This window comes from Glycine soja, chromosome 13 (genome assembly GCF_004193775.1).
Source record: "Glycine soja cultivar W05 chromosome 13, ASM419377v2, whole genome shotgun sequence".
Classification (NCBI taxonomy): domain Eukaryota; kingdom Viridiplantae; phylum Streptophyta; class Magnoliopsida; order Fabales; family Fabaceae; genus Glycine; species Glycine soja.
Genome location: NC_041014.1, coordinates 1,057,093 through 1,076,652, shown reverse-complemented (window position 1 = coordinate 1,076,652; position 19,560 = coordinate 1,057,093). Strand labels below are relative to the sequence as shown.

General features: G+C 35.0%; 1 protein-coding gene across 1 annotated transcript; it reads left to right on the top strand.

Annotated features, from left to right (window-relative positions):
• Positions 1-315: 315 nt before the first annotated feature.
• On the top strand, positions 316-6,207 carry LOC114381954 (receptor-like protein EIX2). The gene is made up of 2 exons (XM_028341183.1): positions 316-2,148; positions 5,283-6,207. Exons 1-2 carry the CDS (start codon positions 326-328, stop codon positions 6,049-6,051), a joined length of 2,592 nt encoding a protein of 863 aa, XP_028196984.1. The 5' UTR covers positions 316-325; the 3' UTR covers positions 6,052-6,207.
• The last annotated feature ends 13,353 nt before the right edge of the window (positions 6,208-19,560 follow it).

Genomic DNA, 19,560 nt, shown 5'->3' with positions numbered 1-19,560 from the left:
AAAAATTGTATTATACCTTAAAATTTTCAAATAATTCATAACACACTGATTTACTCATAAGACTACTGAATCTCTTGTTGTATATCAGTTTCTATTCAACAATTAATTTAGATATCACCAGCTCTTAGTCAAACTTGAATTTGATTGACTACCCGAGTCAATTTTTATAACATCATCGGTGGAAACTGGAAAGTGATAGGTAACTAACATAGTAGAATAGTTAATACAAGACACACGTCATTGAATATTTAGCAGTTTAAGTGCTTCATATAGTGAGAGTCACCAGCAAGCACCCATTCACCACATTGAGTTCTTATAATCAACCATGGTTTGCTTCACAATATCACAATTTTTTGTTTTGCTACTTTTACTGTTTGCAATGACGTTACACAAAGGCATCTGTGGAGCAAACACGAAGCTTAGTTGCAATGGAAAAGATCGATCTGCATTGCTACTCTTCAAACACGGTGTCAAAGACGGTTCGCACAAGCTCTCTTCTTGGTCCAATGGAGAAGATTGCTGTGCATGGAAAGGAGTCCAGTGTGATAACATGACAGGCAGAGTCACAAGACTTGATCTAAACCAACAATACTTGGAAGGTGAAATCAACCTATCTTTGCTTCAAATTGAATTTTTGACCTACTTGGACTTGAGCTTGAATGGCTTTACAGGTTTAACTCTTCCACCTATCCTCAACCAATCACTAGTCACACCTTCTAATAACTTGTCTAACCTTGTGTACTTGGACTTATCCTTTAATGAAGATCTTCATTTGGATAATCTTCAATGGCTTTCTCAACTTTCTTCGTTGAAATGTCTCAATCTGAGTGAGATTAATCTTGAAAATGAAACAAACTGGCTTCAAACCATGGCCATGATGCATCCTTCTCTATTAGAGTTGAGATTGGCAAGTTGTCATTTAGTCGATATGAGCCCTTTAGTCAAGTTTGTGAATTTTACTTCACTTGTGACTCTTGACCTGTCTGGGAATTACTTTGACTCTGAGTTGCCTTATTGGCTGTTTAATATTAGCAGTGACATCTCCCATATTGACCTTAGCTTCAACAATTTGCAGGGTCAAGTACCCAAGAGCTTGTTAAATCTTCGAAATCTTAAATCTTTAAGATTGGTTAACAACGAACTTATTGGACCCATTCCAGCTTGGTTAGGGGAACATGAACATCTGCAAACTCTTGCTCTTTCTGAGAACTTGTTCAATGGTTCCTTTCCTTCGAGTCTAGGAAACCTTTCATCCCTAATTGAATTAGCTGTTAGCTCCAATTTCTTGAGTGGTAATGTTACAAGCACCATTGGCCAACTCTTCAACTTGAGGGCTTTATTCATTGGAGGTTCATTGTCTGGTGTTCTATCTGTGAAGCACTTTTCCAAACTCTTCAATTTAGAATCACTTGTCTTGAATTCTGCTTTTTCTTTTGACATAGATCCCCAATGGATTCCTCCTTTTCAACTTCATGAAATTAGCTTGAGAAACACAAATCTAGGTCCTACTTTTCCACAATGGATATACACTCAAAGGACACTAGAAGTTCTAGATACTTCTTACTCAGGACTTTCATCCATAGATGCAGACAAGTTTTGGAGCTTTGTAGCCAAAATTAGAGTAATTAACTTGTCGTTCAACGCAATTAGAGCTGACTTATCAAACGTCACTCTAAATTCTGAAAATGTAATTTTGGCTTGCAACAATTTCACAGGAAGTCTCCCACGTATATCAACAAATGTCTTCTTCTTGAATCTAGCAAACAATTCCTTGTCTGGACCCATTTCCCCTTTTTTGTGCCATAAATTGAGTAGGGAAAATACATTGGGTTACTTGGATGTGTCCTATAATTTTTTCACTGGAGTAATTCCTAATTGTTGGGAAAATTGGAGAGGTTTAACTTTCCTTTACATTGACAACAATAAGCTAGGTGGTGAAATTCCTCCATCAATTGGTTTGTTAGATGAAATCATAGAGATGGATTTTCACAAGAACAACTTGTCTGGGAAGTTTTCACTTGACTTGTCAAACTTGAAATCGTTGGTGTTCATCAACCTTGGAGAAAATAATTTTTCTGGAGTTGTACCAAAGAAGATGCCAGAGAGTATGCAAGTGATGATATTGAGATCCAATAAATTTAGTGGCAAGCCCGGATAAAAGGAGAGGGTTGTGTTAGGCTTTCGACAACCAACGTTAAACTTTGTCGAATCTCTATGACATGGATCAATTACGTAATAATGTGAATGCTAGGTCGTTGCCCGGAAGCAACGCGCTGTATGGCTCGAGTACAGTGTCAAAAGAGCAAGAGCCGCTGCATCGCCGCCCGGATGTAGTGAAAAGTAAGCAAGGGTTCCCACATTTTTGTGAACGGGTGTGGGTAAAGAAGCTAGTTCATGACAGGAGGATTCGCTTTGGTACATGGAATATAGGCACACTTACTGGAAAATCTATGGAAATAGTGGATGTTATGGTGAGGAGGAAGATCAATTTTATGTGCCTACAAGAAACTAAGTGGACAGGTGAAAAAGCGAAAGAATTAGACAACTCGGGATTTAAGCTGTGGTATACGGGAAAAATCAGATCAAGAAATGGGGTAGGGATTATTGTGGACAAGGAGTGGAAGAAGGATGTCGTGGATGTAAGAAGAGTAGGAGATCGTATCATAGTCTTAAAATTGGTAGTGGGACAGGACACCTTTAATGTTATTAGTGGGTACGCACCTCAGGTTGGGTTAGCAGAACACTTTAAGGTAAAATTTTGGGAGGATCTAGAAGGGGTACTTCAGGATATACCCCAAGGAGAGAAAGTTTTCCTAGGAGGGGATCTCAATGGACATGTAGGTAGCGTGGCTAGAGGTTTTGAGGGGGTGCATGGGGGTTTTGGCCTAGGGGAGATGAATGGGGAGGGTAAATCCATCTTGGAGTTTTCGGAGGCTTTGGATCTTTCTATAGCCAATACATGGTTTAAGAAAAGAGAGGAACATCTTATCACTTACAAAAGTGGAGGGACATGTTCTCAGATAGATTTCTTCCTTATCAGGAAGTCTGATAGGAAGTATTGCTTGAACTGTAAAGTTATCCCGGGAGAGAGCTTGACTACCCAACATAGAGTTTTGGTTATGGATGTAAGAATTAGAGATAGGGCAAAGAGAAGAAGTCCTTTGGTAGCACCAAGGATCAAATGGTGGCACTTGAAGGGTGAGAAACAAGGAATCTTCCAACAAAAGATATGGGAGGGTTGGTGTGGACAATCACAAGGAAGTGCAAATGATATGTGGAACAAGATGTCCCAAGAGATTATTAAAGTGGCTAAAGAGACGTTGGGTGAATCTAGAGGTTTTGGACCTAGGGGTAAAGAATCGTGGTGGTGGAATGAAAATGTTCAGAGCAAAGTTAGAGTAAAAAAGGAGTGTTTCAAGGAGTGGTCTAGGTGTAGAAATTCTGAAACTTGGGATAAGTATAAGATAGCTAGAAATGAAACCAAAAAGGCGGTGAGTGAGGCAAGAGCCCAAGCTTTTGACGGACTATACCAAGCTCTAGGAACCAGGGACGGAGAAAGATCTATATATAGGCTTGCTAAGGGTAGAGAGAGGAAGACTAGAGATTTGGATCAAGTAAAGTGTGTTAAGGATGAAGAAGGCAAAGTCTTAGTGCATGAAAAAGATATCAAGGAAAGGTGGAAGGCGTATTTCCACAACTTATTTAATGATGGATATGGATATGACTCTAGCAGTCTAGACACAAGAGAAGAGGACCGGAACTATAAGTACTATCGTCGGATTCAGAAACAGGAAGTAAAGGAAGCGTTGAAAAGAATGAGTAATGGTAAGGCGGTGGGGCCAGACAACATACCTATTGAAGTGTGGAAAACTCTTGGAGATAGAGGTCTTGAGTGGCTCACCGAACTCTTTAACGAAATTATGAGGTCAAAACGCATGCCGGAGGAATGGAGGAGAAGCACGTTAGTGCCAATCTATAAGAACAAGGGGGATATACAAAATTGTGCAAATTATAGGGGAATCAAGCTCATGAGTCATACCATGAAATTATGGGAAAGAGTGATCGAACGGAGATTAAGAAAGGAGACTCAAGTTACTGAGAATCAATTTGGTTTCATGCCGGGAAGGTCGACCATGGAAGCGATTTATTTATTACGGCGGGTGATGGAGCAATATCGCATGGCCCAACAAGACTTGCACTTGATTTTTATTGACTTGGAGAAAGCGTATGATAGAGTGCCTAGAGAGATTTTGTGGAAAGCTCTAGAGAAGAAAGGGGTTAGGGTTGCATATATTCGAGCTATCCAAGATATGTATGATAGGGTATCGACTAGTGTTAGGACACAGGGTGGAGAGTCAGACGATTTTCCCATCACAATTGGTTTACATCAAGGGTCAACCCTTAGCCCCTACCTTTTTACCTTAATTCTGGATGTCCTCACGGAACAAATCCAAGAGATAGCGCCGAGATGCATGCTTTTTGCAGATGACATAGTCCTCCTTGGAGAGTCGAGGGAGGAGTTGAATGAGAGGTTGGAAACTTGGAGACGAGCTCTAGAAACACATGGCTTTCGCCTAAGCATAAGCAAATCGGAGTATATGGAATGTAAGTTCAACAAAAGAAGGAGGGTTTCTAACTCAGAGGTGAAAATAGGAGACCATATTATCCCTCAAGTCACACGGTTTAAATATCTTGGGTCTGTAATACAGGATGATGGGGAAATTGAAGGGGATGTGAATCATCGCATTCAAGCAGGATGGATGAAATGGAGAAAAGCATCGGGGGTGTTATGTGATGCAAAGGTACCGATCAAGCTAAAGGGAAAGTTTTATCGGACTGCGGTAAGACCGGCGATTTTGTACGGAACAGAATGTTGGGCGGTCAAGAGCCAACATGAGAATAAAGTCGGTGTAGCGGAGATGAGGATGTTGCGGTGGATGTGTGGTAAGACTCGACAGGATAAAATTAGAAACGAAACTATTAGAGAGAGGGTTGGAGTAGCGCCTATTGTAGAGAAGATGGTGGAAAATAGACTTAGGTGGTTTGGGCATGTAGAGAGAAGACCGGTAGACTCTGTAGTGAGGAGAGTAGACCAGATGGAGAGAAGACAAACAATTCGAGGCAGAGGAAGACCCAAAAAGACTATAAGAGAGGTTATAAAAAAGGATCTCGATATTAATGGTTTGGATAGAAATATGGTACTTGATAGAACATTATGGCGGAAGTTGATCCATGTAGCCGACCCCACCTAGTGGGATAAGGCGTTGTTGTTGTTGTTGTTGTATTCCAACACAACTATGCAGCCTCCCTTCTCTAATACATCTTGATCTTTCACAAAATAAAATTTCTGGGTCTATTCCTCCATGCGTCTTTACTCTCATGGATGGTGCAAGAAAAGTGAGACATTTTCGATTCAGTTTCGATTTGTTTTGGAAAGGCCGAGAGTTAGAGTATCAAGACACTGGGTTATTGAGAAATCTCGATCTTTCAACAAACAACCTGTCTGGAGAAATCCCAGTAGAAATTTTTGGCCTCACTCAATTGCAGTTCTTGAACTTGTCCAGAAATCATTTCATGGGAAAAATATCAAGAAAGATTGGTGGCATGAAAAATTTGGAGTCCCTTGATCTCTCCAACAATCACCTTTCAGGGGAAATTCCTGAAACCTTTTCTAATTTATTCTTTCTAAGTTTTCTCAATTTGTCATACAATGATTTCACTGGACAAATCCCACTGGGTACTCAACTTCAGAGTTTTGATGCATGGAGCTATGTTGGGAATCCCAAACTTTGTGGACTTCCTTTACCAAAGAATTGCTCTAAGCAAAATATTCATGACAAGCCAAAGCAAGGTGGAGCAAATGAGTCGCTCTTTCTTGGGATGGGAGTTGGATTTGTTGTTGGCTTATGGGGAGTGTGGGGTTCTTTGTTCCTCAATAAAGCATGGAGACACAAATATTATCGGATCGTGGGTCATGTTGAAGATTGGCTTTATGTGTTTATAGCTCTCAAGTTCAAGAAGTTTGCTGAATTAAGAGCAAGTTCTAGATGAAGGAAAAAACTATTAGGATCAGTTTTTGAAAAAGTGCTTACGAGATAGAGCTTCTTGGAAAAATGGCAATGCAAAAAGCTACTTAAATAAGTCATTTTGTGTTTGGAATTGGGTGTACACAATAAGTGATTCTTAAATAATAAGTGGTGTTTGACATTTGGCTGTAATTGTATTGTGTTTTTTGGTTGATAAAATTAATAAAATGGACAAAGAAAAAGGTTTACTTAAATTTAATATTAATAAAAATAATAACAAATAGGGTTAAATATATTTTATAGTCCTATTAAATATCGACATGTGTACATTTTTAGTCTTTCATCTATTTAGACAACTTAAGGACGATACAGCTTGTGATAGTTTAAAGCCCAAAAATTTAGATTAATAATATGGTTAAAAAGATAATATATATATATATATATATATATATATATATATATATATATATATATATATATATTAATTAATTAGTAGTTCTTAACCTTCACAAAATTAAACTTCATTTCACTAAAGAACATATACACCCTTTTTTCCCACCCATTTCCATTAACGCCCCCATACACAAAACATTGCATCTGAAAAAAAATTGTAGCAATACAAAATTAACCATAATCATAAAACACTTCTCCAACCCCTTCAACTCCTCCCAAAACTCTTCCATTTGCATCAAAATCTTTAATTTTTCCCAAATAATGCAACAATGCAAAATCACATCCACCACACACACCCTCCCCTTCACATGAGATCAAGCTCTCCTCCCACACTTTCCCAAACATGGTTGAGAGGCTTGAATGCAATGATGTTGTAGTTCGCCAAAACTTAAACCTTGTTGAGGTTTTAAAATCTAAAATTTCAAATTTCTACCTCCCTCTTTTCTCAACCCCTCATTTTCCTCTTCCATTTTCAACACATTAAAATTAGAACCTTCTAAACACCTTTGTCGGTTGAGGTTAAAACCCCTAGAAGTTATTCCTTGCCCTTTTACAAGAGAGGGTCTCACTCACTTTGCAGTATGAAGGGAGGAAAACGACTTCACATCATGTTGTAGGCTATGAAGCACAAATAATAGATGAACACATGACATAACTAACTTTCCTGTCTAAGGCCTCTATCAGTCTATAAATACTATAGCTACTCACGAAATAAAGTACTATGATTCATTTTCAATAATACACTCTCTCTCTTACTCTTTCTCCCTCTAATTCTCTCTTGATTATGCTTTCCACACTCTAGTGATTTGCATCATAACACTTCCAATCAAGACAAGAGAGATAAAGGTCACTCACATGATCACAATGGGTCGCTAATGTGGAAATAAGGGTTTTCAAATCCTTATTTTCACTTTGTTTTTGTTTTGTATTTTTTTGTCTCTTTATTTGTTTGTTTTTTCTCTCTCTGTTGGTAGAGGTGGAGAGCAACCGACATATGATGCTTGTGGCAAGTGAAATAGATTTTCTTTTGAATATAGTACATTTTATTCCTAATGTAGTGTTTTGTAATGATGGAATTGAATGAGAATATGGGTGTTAATTTGTGTATCCAAAAGAAAGAGGGATGTTTTGTGCATTTTCTAGATACAGTGATATGAAAGGTTAAAAATTACTTTAGTGAAGTGAAATTTAATTTTGTGGTAGTTAAAATGATGCTATTAATAAAAAGGTATATGATGCATGAAATATATTCGCTAAGGGCAAGTATACCTTATGCGACAGTTACAGTGGATCTAAGTCTAAATATTATATACAAAAAGACTAGTTGTGTTCTCAAAATAATTTAATTTGCAATAAACTAAAAATTTGGTTTTCATCAATAGTTGAGAAATGTGTTCAATTACTTGTTGGGAAATAAAATTCATGAGAAAATAGTAACAATGTAAGAAATTAACAGATGAGAAAGCCTAGGGTTATGATTTAATCAAACATGCAAATGGTCTTTGAGTATTTTGAGTAAGTGTCAAAATATAGCTCTTTTATTGCTCATTTTAACAAGAACATGAAGGAAAATTAAATTTGGAGCATCAAGATTAATCATCAACGATGGAGATTGAAGATGACGATTATCAACAATAATATTTGCTTCAAGATGTCATGAGTAATTTTTAGGAAGTTATGGGTAGTTAGAATTTGTAATTTATAAATATCAAACTTGTACTCTATAATAAGAGTTGGAGCTTGTAATCACCTAGATATCTAAAGTTCTCCCGACCCTCACGAATCAAAGAGTTACTATAATGCTCTTGACCATTTTTTTTCTTTAGTAGAATAAGTTTAATTTTTTTTTCTTTGCATTCCTTCAAATATCTTTCAACGACCCATTCTTTATGTTACTTTTATTTATGATTTTTTGGATTTTTTCTGAAATCATAGTATCTTAAATCAAAATGAATTATAAATTTTTTGTATGCAAGTAATAATTCTTGCAATTCGAATTTGTATGCAAGTAATATTTTTTTTACAATAATATATAGTTGAATTTTACGTTTGGTCCCTAGTAAATTTTTTCTTTGTGATAGGTCCCTAACATTTGAAAACTTTTGTAATAGGTCCTTGTTGTTAGAAGGGTTCTGTTAGATGCTGACGTGTATGTTAACTTGACATGTCAGTAAGCCACTTGAGGTGCCACATCAGATTAAATATGACACATAAGTTGATAATGTGTCATGTAACATGACTACTCCATATTTATATTAAATTTTTTAAAAAATTGAGGGATCATTTAAAACAAAAGCATTGTCATTTGAGAATGAAGGTTTGTCTTTTCCTCAGCAATCACTAGGGCCACCACCAACACCACAAACCACACTATTATCATCGATTCGTCCCCGCTCTGCCCCCACTCCCTTCTTCCATTTGTCTCACCCAAAACCTTAATCCTTAGATCTATTCTTACTTGAGTGAACAAAGTATCATAGAGAGCGATGAGACTGTTCTATCTGATGGCAACGCAGGCCATGCCATCAAGTTTGAATTGGGGTTTTTGATGGTCGGTGAAGTTGCATTGATCAATTTGCAGTATTAGAGGCTTTGGCGGTCGATACCAACGACGCCAACAGAGATGAGAATAATTTTTTATCCGATGGAGTTGAGCTTTTAATCTGCTCGCAAAGAATTCCTAATTTTCCAATTTCTAACCTCCCCTCTTTGTGAGTGACCACCGTAGTGTCGACCTCCTAACTTTGGTACATGCACGAGGGTTTACCATTGAATGTGGTGGTTCCAATGAGAACAACCACAAGCAATAGCAGCAGCCAAACCTTCAGATCATACAATCACTTGAAAACCTTAACCAACCGCAAAAGCATTATGTCGTGTGTCAAGTTCTCCCACAACAAAATCTATTATGCCACCCCTACCTTCATCCACCACGTCAGCCACTCTGAAGGTATCTCCAATTCTCATTAAATTTGCTCTGCCTTTGACGATCAGACCCTGTACGTCTAGGATGCAACCAGTGCAAACCACTGCAAGATCTATGACCACAACCATGACGTCTTTTGTGTCAACATCAAGATCCTCATCGTATTTGCCAATTATTTTTTTCTTCAAAAAATCCATTTCTTACATAGAATCTTAACTCAGACTTGGAGAACGCATGCATTGCAGGTGGCTAGTTGACATGTCAAGTTAACAACCACATCAGCATTTAACGAAACCGTTTTAATGACAATGACCTATTACAAAAGTTTTCAAATGTCAGAGACCTATCACAAAGGAAAAATTCATTAGGTACCAAACGTAAAATTCGACTATATATTAGAGATCAAAAACATATTTAACTCATATTTTTTTACAAACAAAATTTATTATTATTTCATTCATAATAAAAGAGTGAATACATGGTGGACTGAAATTTGATTTTGATATTTAAATATGATGCATAAACTTCGATTAAAATTAAAGTTACGATTATGGTTGAATTCTAAAATTAAATTTTCTCAAATTAAAAACTTATTTAGTTGTAAGTTTGACTTTATATACAAAAAAAACTTCATGTTATTTCATTCATAATAAAAGAGTGAATACATGGTGGAATGAAATTTGATATTTAAATATGATGCATATACTTTGATTAAAACTAAAGTTACGAATATGATCAAATTCTAAAATTAAATTTTCTCAAATTAAAAACTTATATGGTTGTAAGTTTGATTTTAGAACCTTGGAATTGTACTTTGGTCATAAACATGAAGGTCCCTATTTTGAAATTTTTATTTGTTGAATTTATCGAATGTGTATATGATAAATGCTTCTTGGGTATTGTTCTAAATATTGTAAAGTTAAAATTTTTTTTATTCTCCTAAAAAAACTATTTGAGTTATTGATTTTAATTTCACAAATCACTGTATATAATTAATCAACATTTCACTGTTTACTATTTTAATATATTAATATAGGCTTAAATATGTTTTTTATCACTAATAAATATCTTATTAATATAGTTGAATCCCTAATAAAATAATATTTTTATTTTTGATCCTTGATATTTTGTTCTAGTCCCGGATAAATTAAAAACTTTTGTGATGGTTTCCTAATAAATTAACAAATTTTGTTTTAGTCTGTATTAATAACAAATGAAAAATATTTATCATGGAGCAAATACAAAATTTGTTAATTTATTAGGAACTAAAAATAAACATCAATGACAAAAAATTGTTTTGTTAGATATTCATCACAAAATAAAAATTTATTGAAATAACTACAAAATTAAATATTTATTAGGAATAAAAAATATATTTAAACCTTTAATATATCTTAAGGAATAATGGAAACATGAGACTTATACAAGTTTATAAGTGATATCTATTTAAGAAATAATATATCTTAAGGAATTATGGAAACATGAGACTTATATGACAATTTTTGGCATAGTGTAAGTTTATACAACTATTAAACTAATATTATATTGTATAATTAAACTATTAAACTATATTATATTGTATAATTAATTTATCATTTAGATTTTAATTTAGTTAACATTGTTGATTACGTTTTACAATTAAAAAATGAAATACTTATATCTTAACTATAAGTAACACTACTAAAAAATAGGGTTTCAACATTAGTTATTTATGACTTTCAACATTGGTTAATAATCGATGTTAAAAGTATCCGACGTTGAAAGTATTACTGTTAACATCAGTTTTCAAAAACCGATGTTAATATAAAATTACAACATCGGTTATTTAAATAAATGATGTTATATAATAAAACTTATAAAAAAAGTTATATATCTTCATATTCTAAAACCGATGTTAATATATACAGATAACATCGATTTTTAGTAAAAACTGATGTTGTATATGTATATTAACACCAGTTTTAGGAAAAACCGATGTTGATGTTAAAAAACCAATGTTGTTTAACAACAACATCGATTTTTTTAAAAAACCGATGTTGTTTTATTAACATCAACATTGGTTTTTTTATCAAAACCAACGTTGTTTATGAATATTAACATCGGTTTTGTAAAAATTGATGTTAAAATAACATACAACGTCGATTTTGGTAAACAACCGATGTTGTTTTTTAGGTTTTTTTAATATGGTGTCTGTTTTCTTAATAATCTTAAAATTAACCTGCAAATTTTAAAAACCAGACCACAACATATCATTTTCATTCTGTTTTGACATGGTTTTTACCAAAAATTCCATGGTTAATTTATTAATTACCATGAATTAAAAGAATATTTAATGTTAATGATACATGAATTGTAAAAAATGTAACATAACTAAAGTACAATTCAAAAATTGCCTAAATACTAACTAACTGTTTCATTTTTAACTTTCAAATAAAACTTTACCTATCGGATGCGAAGTGCCTTCAATCTCTCTGGTTCCAATGGTATAGCATAATTGAAATACTGCATGATAAAACATAAGTCAATAATATATAATACCAATTATAACAAAATGAAATTAGTATGAATTAAACAATTAGTGTTTCTCAATTATTCTTGAAACTTCCTAAGATTATAGTTGACATCTAGTGCATGACATAATACCCACACTCAGTGCTTCCTTTTTGTCTATTATACTAAATACATTATGAAATGTAGATATTCAATGTTAAGTACAAATTAGTGTAGACAATATTAAAATATAACTAGAATTGTTTAAATAACTTACTTTAACAACAATCCACCTAGTAGCAGCCTTGGATTTACTTTGTGGAGTATCATCAAGTCCTTTCAAAGCACTATTGAATACAAACATGGATGTGTATTGTACAATTAAAATATTGATGTTCCTGATTAATGCTAATGCAAATGTATTGCAAAACAACACTAACGTGTTAATTATTCCTTTGAGGTAGTTGTATGGTATATTATGCAACAAACAAAACCAGATGACAACATTTTCCTTAGGCAAAATGACGACCATTTGCCAATGTGCACTACAGTGGAAAACAATATAAGTTATTATATTATTATACATTAATTAAATTCATTTGTTTAGTTTAACTTACCCATTCAGGTAGGCTCCTATGCACACATCCCTCCTTGAATTTTGCATCTAGTTCTTAATATCACTTTCTGATTCAAATTGTGATTGCCCAAATCTTTGTATAGACGGTGGCTCGAGGAATCCATACATATCAACATTCCCCACTCGCATACTTGTCTCATTCATTTGCCTATTGTTGTTAAAATAGAGTAAATTGTATATGAATTTAAAACAATAAGTTAAGAAATAAGCAATAATGTAAATTGACTTACAGAATTCACAACTGTATAACAGAGATGCTGAGAAATTGACCACCGTGTGTAATTTCAGATAGATCTTCATGCTTTACGTACAAGGGGAAGTTGTCATTATACACCTCAAACACGGTAGCATCCCACATAACCTGCAACGGCTTCAGAAAAAGTTGTGGGATGGTTAATGTCATCAGATATAGGGGATCATTGACATCATGATCTGGCCTATCTGCAGGTTTTGTGGGTCCCACAGCTCCCTGTTTATCTAACATAGTTAAATAACATAATTTAATTATAGTGAACACTTTAATTGAAGAAAAAAGAAGCATTTAATGATACTGAAATACCTATTCTGATAAACGTTTCACAAGATGTGTCATCCAAGCAAGGAAGGTGTTAAGTGCCTGCCACACTAACTTAACCTCTTCAGTGGGTATAGGAATGGGAGCATTTGCATATCTAACCTCCTCAACACCAACCTTGATTTGATCATGCAGCAAAGGAATGTTGTGAACGGTTGTGGATCCCTCATAAAGTCTTCCTAGGGCAACCAGGCGGGGAGGATTTTCTTTGATGTACAACCCGCATTTGTCTGAGTCACCCGTGTCTGGATCATTCCCTGATAGATAAAAACAACTCTCCTTTGTGCTGACACGAGCACCTGAAGGACCAACCTCAGGCTCAGGAGGCAGTGCGAGTCCATGTGATAGCATGTGCGACTGAAACTGGGACTGCATCTGGCTAAAGGATAACATTAGCTTTTGAGTCACTTTTTTTGTGATCAACTCCTCCAGCTGGCCCTTGATTTGTTGCGTCAGCTGCTCCAGGTCTTCGGGACCCATGGAGGAAGACGTGCGGGAGGTCGTTGGAGCCGATCCAAAGTATTGCTTGATCGTGATAGCGGCTCCAGCAGCATGCACACGACCAAGATGTTCTGGTGGCCCAATGGCAGCAGTCAGTACATCCTGATGTCCATGGGCGTGATGTGCCATTATTTTATCCTATTTCTTAACCCTTTTTGCACCATTTTAATTACTGATTAGTCTTAATTGTCAAATTAATTATGCAGTTTTATCATTTGGGCCTACTGGATTAATTTTGTGTTTTTAATTTAATTTCAGGAGAATTATAAGCAATTAGGCTTGGGCTTGAATCCAGAATTGGGCTTGGACTTGAAGAGAACAGACTATTTTATTCTGCCAAATTTTATCTTATCTAGAAATTATTTAGATTTGATCTCATCTAGATATTATTCCATCTAGATCTTATCTTATCTTATCTTATCTAGATTTTATTTTATTTATGGGCTTGGATTTAAAACAGATTTGTAAGCTTTGGGGCTGAAAACTATATAACAGCACCAAGGTTCTAGTTTAGGCTCTATTCTCTTCTCTTCTCTCTCTCCTCTCCTTTCCTCTCTCTCTTTTTCATTTTAGTTTGAGTTCTACTCTCAATTCGTTTTAGTTTCTTTTTCGTTTTGGATAATAATTCTAGTTTTCTTCGTTTCTACTACAATTTCGTTTTCTATTGATTAATGGAAGGCTAAGTCTCCAGCGTTGTTTTCTCTTGAGGATCAAGCACAACTCTCTTTGGGGTTCTATTATTACTATTAAATTCTGATCAGTTTTTCCTCTTCACCAATTACTCTATATTTGTTGCTATTAATTCATGCATGCTTAGTGCTTGATTAATTGTCTCTGCGCTTAATTTACGTTCATGCTTAATGATCGTTCATGATCAATTGGTGTATGTGTTGCTTAATCACATAATGAATGTCTTATGTTAAATTTCGCTTAGTAATTTAATTTAGGGTTGAATTAAGTGGTTGAATTGATAAAGGATAAACTCTCGTAACCTAGGATAAGAGACTTGCTTGTGAATTAATGGGAAGCAACGTGTTTTAATTCTGATATTTTCTAATTCACATCTATTCGATGTTTAATTTACAAAAGCAAACACCCCCCCCAAATTCGTTACTATTTTCCTACTATTTGTTATGAACGTTTGGTTGATCATTGCTCGTTGGGAGACGACCTAGGATCACTTCCTAGATACTGCATTTTTAATGTTTATTTGATTCGGGTACGACCTCGATCAGGGTGACAAAGGAACCCTGTGAGGCCTGCTCCTCCAACGAATCCTGTAAAGAACATATTTATTGGTTTACTCAATCACACAATAAACATAAATAATTGTAATGATTAATTGAAAGTGACTTACAATCTTCTCAGCAATTTCTTTTGCTGCCTTAAACGTCATTTGCCTAGTTTTCTTGGTGCGGGCCATCTTCCACTTCACGTGTCATTTGATGGGAGAAGGAGGATCAATCATCGTGTCAGTGCTTCTGGATTGAGCAGCTTCCTCCAGTTTTTTCTTTCTCTTCTCATCCATAAACTTCTTTTCTAAATATTCATATCCCCCACGAGACAACATGTGAGGGGCAGTGTTTTGTTTCTGGATGACCTGTGCCTTCTTTCGCACATCCTATAGAAATTAAACATTATTGAAAGTTATCATTACAATGTATAATAGTAACTAAATTTACAATTTAAAACAATGAAAATCACAAACTTACCTCCCACGAAGGGTCTCTGCGGGTCTGACAAAATTAGGCCCACTTCTCCTTGCTAATGTCGTACTTTTCACAGACAGTGTTGTCGACACTTTCCTTGTTGGCTGCAAGTGCCCATTTTGATGTCAAATCAGACTTAAATTGTCTCCACCCCTCCCCCATAGTCTAAAGTATTTTTTTTGTCCTCAGATCAGATGCTTCAGGGATATCAAATTCATCCTGACAAACTGAAAATTACATTCTAATGTTATTACAATTTGATTGTCAATCAACAAAATGCAAGATTTAACTAAAATACCTGAATATCCTCCCATATCGAATTGTTCTGAGCAACGGGGACTTGTTTTCAATTCTCGTATGTGACATCCACCTTATCACACGCGATGATCCCCAAATATGTTCTTAACTTCTTCTATGGGGACCATCAGCTTTCCCCATTGCAGGATCGACATGGACCAATAGTCTATCTGCCCCAACTGGTCTAGTCGCCAATGATCTTAGTAGTGTCGCTTTTCTTGTCCGCTTTAAGGTAGATGGTGACTGTGATGTTGCACCAGTAGGAGGAGGAGGAGGAGAGCTGGGTGGTGTAGCCATTTGCCTGTAAAGAAAAAAACATTAGTTAATTAACATTATCACCAAACTAAATAACTTATGTAAATGAATGGTCTGAAATGAAATACATAATAAGAAAATTACATTAGTCAATGTTAATTAATTCTCCTTCATAATGATCATTACGATTAATATGAACGTGACAATCATGAGACTTTAACCCTACCAACTTAAGATCCTTCAACTGCACAAGGCTCTTAATATTTGAAGAGTATCCTTGTAGGACTTTCACCCGGTGCAGACACTAACAAAAACTTATCTTCTCTTTTTTGGACAAAGTATGCCAAGCTGGAGGCAAGTATATTTTTTTACCATCAAACCTTGGATGCAACTACGATCGTATACTCATCTCAGCTAGATCTTGACGAGTATTCAAACCATATTTCCTCTTGCCTTGAATGTTAAGGAGTGTCCCAATGACACTATCAAAAACATTTTTCTCCACATGCATAGCATCAATACAATGTCTGACATCTAGATCAGACCAGTACGAAAGATCAAACAAAATCAACCTCTTCTTCCATATGCAAGTCTTACTTTTTTCCTTCTTTTGGGTCTTTTCAAATATAGTATTCAGGTATTCAACCCTGATCGAGGCTGTACCCGAATCAAATAAACATTAAAAATGAAATATCTAGGAAGTGATCCTAGGTCGTCTCCCAACGAGCAATGGTCAACCAAATGTTCATAACAGATAGTAAGAAAACAGTAACAAATTGGGGGGGGGGGGTTGCTTGTTTTTGTAAATTAAACAGCAAACAAATTTGAATTAGAAAATAATAGAATTAAAACATGTTGTTTCCCCTTGATTCACAAGCAAGTCTCTTATCCTAGGTTACGAGAATTTATCCTTAATCAGTTCAACCACTTAATCCAACCCTAAATTAAATTACTAAGCGAAAATTAACATAACGTTGTCATTATGTGATTAAGCAATACATACACCAATTAATCATGAACGAAACTGATCATTAAGCATGAACGTAAATTAAGCGCAGAGACAATTAATCAAGCACTAAGCATGCATGGATTAATAGCAACAAATACAGAGTAATTGGTGAAGAGGAAAAACTGATCAGAATTTAATAGTAATAACAAAACCTCAAAGAGAGCTGTGCTTGATCCTTAAGAGAAAACAACGCTGGAGAATTAACTTTCCATTAATCAGTAGAAAACTAAATTGTAGATTGAAGTAGAAACAAAATTGCAGAAAACGAATTTTATTCTACATAAACATTGTGCATGAACAGTAAAAACTGGAATTCTAAAATCCTAGAATTATTCTCCTCTTCAAAAAAATCTCCTAAACTAAAACCCTGGTGTTGTTATATAGGTCCTTAGCCCCAAAGCTTACAAATCTGTTTTAAGTCCAAGCCCATAAACAAAATAAAATAAAATCTGGACAAGATAAGATAAGATTGGATGAAATAAAATCTGGACGAAATAAAATCTAGATGAAATAAAATCTGGACGAAATAAAATCTGGATAAGATAAGATTTGATAAAGTAAAATTGTCTGCTCTCTTCAAGTCTAAGCCCAATTTCGGTGATCGAAGCCGTACCCGAATCAAATAAACATTAAAAATGCAATATCTAGGAAGTGATCCTAGGTCATCTCCCAACGAGCAATGGTCAACCAAATGTGCACAACAGATAGTAATAAAACAGTAACAAATTGGGGGGGGGTTGTTTTTGTAATTTAAACAACGAACAAATTTGAATTAGAAAATAACAGAATTAAAACATGTTGTTTCCCCTTGATTCACAAGCAAGTCTCTTATCCTAGGTTACGAGAATTTATCCTTAATCAGTTCAACCACTTAATCCAACCCTAAATTAAATTACTAAGCGAAAATTAACATAACGTTGTCATTATGTGAATAAGCAACACATACACCAATTAATCATGAACGAAACTGATCATTAAGCATGAACGTAAATTAAGCGCAGAGACAATTAATCAAGCACTAAGCATGCATGGATTAATAGCAACAAATACAGAGTAATTGGTGAAGAGGAAAAACTGATCAGAATTTAATAGTAATAACAAAACCTCAATGAGAGTTGTGCTTGATCCTCAAGAGAAAACAACGCTGGAGACTTAGCCTTCCATTAATCAATAGAAAATGAAATTGTAGTAGAAAATGAAGAAAACTAGAATTATTCTCTTCTCCAAAATGAAAAAGGGGCCTAAAACTAAAACCTTGGTGCTGTTATATAGGTTCTCAGCCCCAAAGCTTACAAATCTGTTTTAAGTCCAAGCCCATAAATAAAATAAAATCTGGACAAGATAAGATAAGATTTGATAAAATAAAATTTAGATGAAATAAAATCTAGATAAGATAAGATAAGATTGTATGAAATAATATCTAGATGAAATAAAATCTAGATAAGATAAGATTTGATAAACTAATATTGTCTGCTCTCTTCAAGTCCAAGCCCAATTACGAATTCAAGCCCAATTGCTTATAATTCTCCTGAAATTAAATTAAAAACATAAAATTAGTCAAATAGGCCCAAATGATAAAACTGCATAATTAATTTGACAATTAAGACTAATCAGTAATTAAAATGGTAACAAAAAGGGTTAAGAAATAGGAGAAAATAATGACACATCATCTGAATTCAAGCCCAATCGCTTATAATTCTCCTGAAATTAAATTAAAAACACAAAATTAGTCAAGTAGGCCCAAATGATAAAACTGCATAATTAATTTGACAATTAAGGCTAATAAGTAATTAAAATGGTGACAAAAAGGATTAAGAAATAGGAGAAAATAATGACACATCAAACCCGCTACAAGACCTGCTCACCAGTTAATGGTATCGGCACAGTTTCATGCTCTTGACTTCCATTAAATGCTTTTTTCAATCGCCTGTAAGGGTGATGAGGTTTTAGAAAACGTTGATGCCTAGCGTACACTATTTTTCTACCATGTTTTAGTTGTATGTAGCTTGTGTCTTCTTCACAGATGGGGGGCATGCACGGTGGCCCTAACACTGTAACCGCTCAAATTCCCATATGCTGGAAAGTCATTAATGGTACAAAAAATTATTGCACACATTTGAAAAGTCTCATTCTGAAACCTATTAAACACTAAAACCCCTTTGTCCCACAACTTTGTCAAGTCTTCAATCAACGGACTTAGATAAACATCGATATCATTTCCTGGCTATCTTGGGCTCGATATCATCATAGACAACATCATGTATTTTTGCTTCATGCACAACCAAGGAGACAAATTATAAATTATTAGCAAAATTGGCCATGAACTGTGTTGAGTGCTTAAACTGCCATATGGATTCATTCCATCACTGGCGAGTCCAAGCCTAAGATTTCTTGCCTCTTTGCCGAAATCCGGATACAAACGATTAATTTTCTTCCATTGGGAGGAATCAGCCGGATGACGGAGCATTCCATCATAGTTTCTCCCATTTACATGCCATTTAAGGTCTTTTGCATTGTCTCAATTAGCAAACAGATGCTTAAACCTTGGAAAGTTGGGAAGATACCACAACACCTTCGTTGGGGGGCCCTTCTTTGAGTTTTTGTCATTACTACACTCGTCATCATCCTTCACTTTGTACCATGATACCCCACACCTAGGGCATTTGGGCATTTCTTGAAATTC